This window comes from Austrofundulus limnaeus, unplaced genomic scaffold, assembly GCF_001266775.1.
Source record: "Austrofundulus limnaeus strain Quisiro unplaced genomic scaffold, Austrofundulus_limnaeus-1.0 Scaffold235, whole genome shotgun sequence".
In the NCBI taxonomy this organism is placed as follows: Eukaryota; Metazoa; Chordata; class Actinopteri; order Cyprinodontiformes; family Rivulidae; genus Austrofundulus; species Austrofundulus limnaeus.
The window spans coordinates 252,642-260,017 of record NW_013952637.1 but is presented as its reverse complement, the minus strand read 5'-3'; the positions used below and the strand labels follow the sequence as shown (position 1 = coordinate 260,017).

Genomic DNA, 7,376 nt, shown 5'->3' with positions numbered 1-7,376 from the left:
AATAAATACATGTACCTGTGAAATAAAACAAAATCAATAAAATTAAAATATATTTTTAGCATGTCTTTAAATTATTTATGTATTTATATTTAAATTTGCATATTTATTTATTTACTTATTTATTACATATCGTAGTTTTATTTTGAGACACATTTATTTTGTAAAGCTACTTTACATATTTCAGGGAATTTTATTTTGAACTCCCCTTTTACTTAATGCCGTTTTACTATTTCATGGTCCAATATGCAAATGAGGGGGCGGGGTTTTCTCTGTGGTTCGGTATTCAGGAAATGATGTTTCACCACCAGAGGCGGGATACTCGCCTGCCTGGCATTTCTTCATAATTAAACGTTCATTTTTATAAATAAAACACAGACATATATCCATAAACGAGTTGAATGACTGTCACTCTGTGATTATAAAGGTTTTGCAGAGATACTTATGGTGTTCAAAATAATTGTTCTTCTAATCAAGGACATATTTACTTGATGGAATATTTATTAATACTTTAGTAATAACATTATTCATTTATTTCATTTTGAATAAAACTGCTCTCCATAGCTTTAAAGCCCACATTGATCATAAACTACATCTCCCATAATGCACGTTGATTATTTTACCTGTGAAATGACGACATGTCACCACCAGGTGGAGCTGTACAGTGTTTAACAGTTGCTGGTGATATTTGTCAAGTAAAATCTCCGCTTCGCCACATTTTCTATGGCTACTTTTGCTGCAGCTCAGTTGTACTGAGAAGTGGGAATTTCCCACTTACAAGCTGTAAATGTAAACTGGAACACCCCTCCAGTGGGAATTCCCTGTTGGAAAGTGGGAGAGTTCAGCTGCTCACACGACTCATCCATGAGTAAAACTTCCTTTCTTTTATTTTAATAGTATTTCTGTTTTATGTCACATTTASTCAGTCGTACTTGTAGTACATTTCAGTGTTTATAAAAGGACGAGTTAAAACACTTTTTCTATGCAGGAAATACCAGGTAGAGCTCAGTTAGTGTTTGTTAGTCAGACACCTCCATCAGGAGTCTTCCTCAGTCCTCGGCTGGAATCAGGACTCTGTCTGATCAGGCGGCACGTCTGACCGAGGAACTCCGAGAGCCACGACGCAGCTTCGTCTCCACAGTCCAACGTGTCCACCCTGAGGGGACACGGGACGCTKTATTCAGGACGTCTTACTTACGTCAAACTGTTTGTTGTCGAGAAAAAGCTGCGAAAAACGGAGGATCTATGTTTTCAGAYGCTCACCTGTCGCCACAAACCTTCCTCCGACACATCTGAGACRCCTGAACGTCACATCCCAGAGGAACGGAGACCGGATCCATCCCTGCAGGACCGACAAACACAACTTTTCACACACTCAGAGGAGAAACCAGACTCCTGTTAATCTCCTGGAGACTTCCTGACCCGAGGCCCGGAGGACCAGTTTGTTGGAGTCCAGGTGGACCTCAGGGTGGATCWGGCACAAGCGGGCCTCCCTCTTCTGACTCAGACACACGCCGTTCCCGTTCACCACCATCCAGACCCTGTCGTACAGCAGGCCCAGCGGGCCCACGGGCCACTCCTGGACCTGGACCAGAGCACAGAGTCCCATCAGGACCGAACAGGGTGGAGGGAAACGGTCGGCTCGTTTTCAAACCTCGAGCGCAGCGCAGGATTTGACGGGGTAGATGAAGATGTTGGTCAGAGTGTGAGCGGCTCCGAGGACTTTTAGCTCCTCTCGTTCCGATTCTTCCCGTGGTTCTTCGGTGGATTTCGTCTCAGGTGTTCTGCGGTTCTCACCGGTGAGAGTTTCCTCTTCTGCTCGACGCGCCCGGAGCTCCTGGAGCCTGGCCCGGTCCACTCTGACTGGTTTCTCCACGAAGCACTCCACGACAAAGTTCAGGAAGTTCTGACAGTCCTCGAATGTGGACATGTAGCCGAAGGAGACTCGGATGGATCCGGTCGGCCGGCCGTCCACCAGGTCCACGCTGTCCCCGCAGACATGACCCGCCTTCAAGAGCCAAACAGAACCAAACAGAACCAGTTCCACTTCTTTTTAAAAATCAGCTTCAGCAGCTGGACCTGTTTCTGTCTTCATAGCTGCTTCTAGCTTCAGCTGTTGTTCTTGTACCTTTAGCTTCTAGCTGCTTTTTAATGTTTCATCTTTTGGTTCTATAAGCCTTTAATCAGCAATTTAATACTTTTTGTTCTTAGAATTCTGCTCCTTTTCATCTTTTAGCTTGTCTTTTGATACCTTTAGCTATTAGTTATTTTAGTCGTTTTAGCCACTTTTATCTTCTAGAAAGCCTTTTGATACTTGTAGCTTTTTCAGACTTTTAGCATTTAACACCACTTTTATATTTCTAGCTATTGTTTATTTGGAGTTACATTACTTTTATAGATTAGCTTGTCTATTGCTAGTTTTAGCTTTTAGCTAGCATTTTGTCAATTTTAGCTTCTAGCTAGCTTTTTGCTATTCAGACAGTTAGCATTTTATCACTTCAGCTACCATTCTGGTACTTTTGGCTAACATTTAGCTACCTTTACCTTCCAGCTTACCTTTGGAAACATTTTTGTAGTCTTTTTGGATGTTTAGCATGTAACTAACACTATGTTGCTTTCAGCTTAGATTTTTAAGCTAGTTTATGGCTATTTTTAGCTATTAGCAATTCATTACTTTTAGCTCTTAACTGCCTTTTTGCTACGTTTACCTTCTAGTGAGTCTTTTGCTATTTCTAGCTAGCCTCTATTAACCTCTTGCTTTTAGCCTTTTGCTGCTTTTGGTTTTTAGCTAACATTCTGCTAATTTTAGCTAGTGTATTTATAGATTTTTGCTACTTTCATATTTTATCTAGTTGGATGCTACTTTTTGCAATTAGTTAGCATCTCATTACTTTTAGCTCTCAACTACCCTTTTGCTACATTTACCTTCTAGTGACACTTTTGTCACTTTTAGCTAGCCTTTTGCTACGTTTATCTAGCCTTTTGCTACTTTTATCTAGCCTTTTGCTACTTTTATCTAGCCTTTTGCTACTTTGCCTCTTTTATCTAGCCTTTTGCTACTTTGCTACTTTTATCTAGCTTTTTGCTACTTTTATCTAGAATTTTGCTACTTTTATCTAGCCTTTTGCTACTTTAGCTAGCATTTTGCTAATTTGCTACTTTTATCTAGCCTTTTGCTACTTTGCTACTTTTATCTAGCTTTTTGCTACTTTTATCTAGACTTTTGCTACTTTTATCTAGCCTTTTGCTACTTTAGCTAGCATTTTGCTACTTTGCTACTTTTATCTAGCCTTTTGCTACTTTATCTAGCCTTTTGCTACTTTGCTACTTTTATCTAGCCTTTTGCTACTTTTATCTAGCCTTTTGTTACTTTGCTACTTTTATCTAGCCTTTTGTTACTTTTAGCTAGCCTTTTGCTACTTTGCTACTTTTATCTAGCCTTTTGCTACTTTGCTACTTTTATCTAGCCTTTTGCTACTTTTATCTAGCCTTTTGCTACTTTGCTACTTTTATCTAGCCTTTTGCTACTTTGCTACTTTTATCTAGCCTTTTGCTACTTTTATCGAGCCTTTTGCTACTTTTTTCTGCTTTAACTCAGTTTCAGCTGCTTCTGCAGGTTTCGGCTGTCATTCGGCCCCTCAGCGTGTGACAGAAAACCTAACTTGTCAGGTCTGTAATATTTTCGCCTCACCTGCAGATTCCTCTTCAGCTGCTGGTCGGTGATTCCGAGGAAGCGCTGGCAGGCGCCGGTGTTGCAGAAACAACCGGTCCGGACATGAATGTTGTAGAGAGCAGCCATCCTGTCCACCTGAGGGCGGCGGAGCGTGGATGAAGTGGAACGTCTCGTGCATAAACCAGCCGAAATTAAGCTGTTATGACTTAGAACGCCATTAAAATTCACCTGTGAATATCCAATTATCTGCCCAGCAGAATCCAGCAGGCTGAAGTTCAGGATTGCTCCCTGAGCGCCCGGACTCTCAAACCRGCCTTCGGTGTAAATCTGAGCCGCCGGGCGCCCGTTGCCATGGCGAAGGCTGGAGAGCAGCATGTAAGTGTAACGAGCCAAGCCGAACGTGTGCTGCTGGATGTTGTGCATGCTCCCTGCAGGCACAGATGGATAAAGACAATAAAGCTTGTGCTATTACTCAGAAAGCAGCTCTCATTAGGAAGGAGTGGGMCGTACCTGTGATCCTGAGCAGAGACTCAAACCCGTGATTTAAAGCGATTATGTCCAGGAAAGAGACGGTTCCGTCTTCAAACCTGACAGGAAATAAAACACAACCCCTTCAGAGTGAGGAGACGTGTCTGCTGGACTCCTACAACACATTACCTGTCAGAGACGGCTGCTGTCGGCACATAATAATCCTCTGCAGRCAGGTAAGCTGCTGCTGTGCCGCCTCCGAAGTAGGCCTTCCTGAGCATCCCGGCGGCGCGGCGCCGGACCAGCAGAGCGCCCAGACCGGTGGGGAAACCGAACATCTTGTAGAAAGAGACGCAGACGAAGTCGGCAGGGCAGCTCTGCAGGTTGAGGGGCGAGCAGCCCACGTAGGAGGCGGCGTCCAGCAGCACGAACCAGCGGCCCCGCAGGTCCGAGGCGGGGCGGAGTCTCCTGGCCTGGATGTCCCGCACCAGGCTCAGAGGGTACTTCCTGCCTGAGAAGTTGCTCTGCGCCGGGAAGCAGAAAAGATGTGGCGTTTGGCAAGCGTCGCCCTGAAGCTCCGCCCCCTCGCCGCTCCTCAGCTGCTCTGGGGTGACGGGGAGAACGGTCGCCCCTAGGCCCGAGGCGAGCCCCCTCATGCCCACCACGGAGGTGTGGCTGTCGGTCAGGAAGCTGAAGCAGCTCCCCGCCTCGCGCTGCGTCTGCCGGCGCCACGGGAAGCTCTCAGCCACCAGCTTGAGGGCGGCCGTGGCGCCAGAGGTGAAGATCACGGAGTGTTCCTCAGAGGTGGTGTTAAAGTGCTGCAACACCCTGTAAGAAAGTTGGAACGGGTTTACCGGAGCGAGGCGGCGCCGGGCCGACCCGCTGCAGAGTCTCAGGCTGTCAGCAGGTCTCACCTGTCTCTGACTCGCTCCACCGTGTCGTGTGTCAGCCTGCTGCTGGGGTGATGGCTGTGAGGGTTTCCTGCAGGCAGGAAGACAACAGTTTCAAGACGATGTCATCATTCTGTTGTTTTTTTTACAGCAGACAGAACTAATAATGATGTCATCATTAATATGTTGTTTTCCTACAGACAGAACTACAGTTTAATGATGATGTCATCATTAATAAGTTGTTTTCCTACAGACAGAACTACAGTTTAATAATGATGTCATTAATAAGTTGTTTTACTGCAGACAGGAAGAAAACAACAGTTTGTTAATTATGATGTCATCATTAATATGTTGTTGTTTTTGCAACAGACAGAACTACAGTTTAATAATGATGTCATCATTAACATGTTGTTTTACATTAGACAGAACTACAGTTTAATGATGTCATCATTAATATGTTGTTGTTTTTGCAGCAGACAGAACTACAGTTTAATGATGATGTCATCATTAATATGTTGTTTTTACAGCAGACAGAACTACAGTTTAATGATGTCATCATTAATATGTTGTTGTTTTACAGCAGACAGAACTACAGTTTAATGATGTCATCATTAATATGTTGTTTTACAGCAGACAGAACTACAGTTTAATGATGTCATCATTAATATGTTGTTGTTTTTACAGCAGACAGAACTACAGTTTAATAATGATGTCATCATTAATATGTTGTTTTTACAGCAGACAGAACTACAGTTTAATGATGATGTCATCATTAATATGTTGTTTTTACAGCAGACAGAACTACAGTTTAATAATGATGTCATCATTAATATGTTGTTTTACTACAGACAGAACTACAGTTTAATAATGATGTCATCATTAATATGTTGTTTTACTACAGACAGAACTACAGTTTAATGATGATGTCATCATTAATACGTTGTTGTTGTTTTCCTACAGGCAGAAAGAAAACAACTTATTGATTGGTTCTACTGAACCACAGCTATTTGTTATATTAGTGAAAGTGAAATAACAGCCATTATTTTTTATTTCTGTAGCTATTTGTTAAATTTTTTATTTCAGTCACTTTTTAGGTTAACAAAAAAATCGTGATGTTAATCGTGATCGGACGATATGAAAAAAAAATAATTGTTATCTCTTTTTTTTTGCCATATCAAAAACATTTAATAATTATCTCATGAAGGTTTCACTCCCTGACAACTTGTTCGTGGGATATTTTGCTAACAGACAAATCAACATCAAAGCCCTGTTGTTTCCCGCGGCGGGAGATMATGTAAATAATTTATTTCTCCTCACCATAAACGTTGGTGGAAATGTCCCGGAAGTAATCTCTGAGCAGAGACTCCGGGAAGAGAGTGGCACCTGCGTGATCCAGATACGTCACTCCTGTCAACAAACAAACAAAGTAAACAAAACAAAAAGCGCTTCGATCCTTCAGCTCTGACTCATCCTCCTGACCTTTGATCCGGGGAAACTCCCGCGCCACCACGTCCTGGAGGTCTCCTCCGTACCCGTACTGACCGCAGATCTGCAGGAAGGTCTCCACAGAGAGCAGCTTCTGGACGGACTCCTCCGAGCTGAGGTTCTGCAGGTCCATGTTGAGACCCACACAGCAGCTGCGCACACAGGACCATGGTCAGGGAGCAGGGTCCAGTCCTGGGTTCATGTCAGAGTGAAGTTAAAGCCGTCCTCCTGCAGGGGCGGAGTTAAGGACTGTAGGGGCCCAGACTAAAGGCAGCAGGGGGGCCTTCAGGTGCAGGGTGCAAACTGACCAACTTCTACTTTTGTAGTGTTGTATAAAGTACAACAAAGTGATACTTGAGTAAAAGTACAAGTATCTTACCAAAACATTACTTTGGTAAAAGTTAAAGTCTCCTTTAGTAATATTACCTGAGTAAAAGTCTTAAAGTGTCTGATATTTTTTGTACTTAAATATTAAAAGTAAAAATATAGATTTAAAATGAGCAGTTAGATTTTCTGTAAGGACATTGATTAGGAGGTGACCTCCCCAAAAACTGCAGAAATGATTGTTGTATTAATACACTATCAGAGTTTTATATATTTATACTTCTCATTCAACCACAGTCAAATTCACTCTATCTAGGAGGCTCAGTTTATATGGATAGTTTTTATTTTTTTATAATAACAAGCTGGAATGAAAACAAGCAAAAATGAAATAAAAGTAACGACTTTCTACTTCTTGTCTTTTTTAAAAATGTAATTAGTAGAAGTAAAAAGTAGGCTGAAAAATAATTAAAGTACAGATACACAAAAATTCTACTTAGAGTAACAAAGTATTAAGTATTTGTACTTAGTTACTTTACAAC

At 42.3% G+C, this 7,376-nt stretch overlaps 1 protein-coding gene across 1 annotated transcript in view; it reads right to left on the bottom strand.

Annotated features, from left to right (window-relative positions):
- Positions 1-7,376, bottom strand: part of mocos (molybdenum cofactor sulfurase) — a gene marked incomplete in the record, with an annotated part of 11,867 nt that overhangs the window by 1,949 nt on the left and 2,542 nt on the right. The window contains 11 exon segments of the mRNA XM_014019881.1: positions 1,029-1,153; positions 1,261-1,339; positions 1,420-1,582; positions 1,652-2,005; positions 3,689-3,805; positions 3,899-4,098; positions 4,181-4,257; positions 4,328-4,966; positions 5,053-5,119; positions 6,346-6,435; positions 6,508-6,665. Of these exon segments, the coding sequence (XP_013875335.1) occupies positions 1,029-1,153; positions 1,261-1,339; positions 1,420-1,582; positions 1,652-2,005; positions 3,689-3,805; positions 3,899-4,098; positions 4,181-4,257; positions 4,328-4,966; positions 5,053-5,119; positions 6,346-6,435; positions 6,508-6,665 (2,069 nt within the window).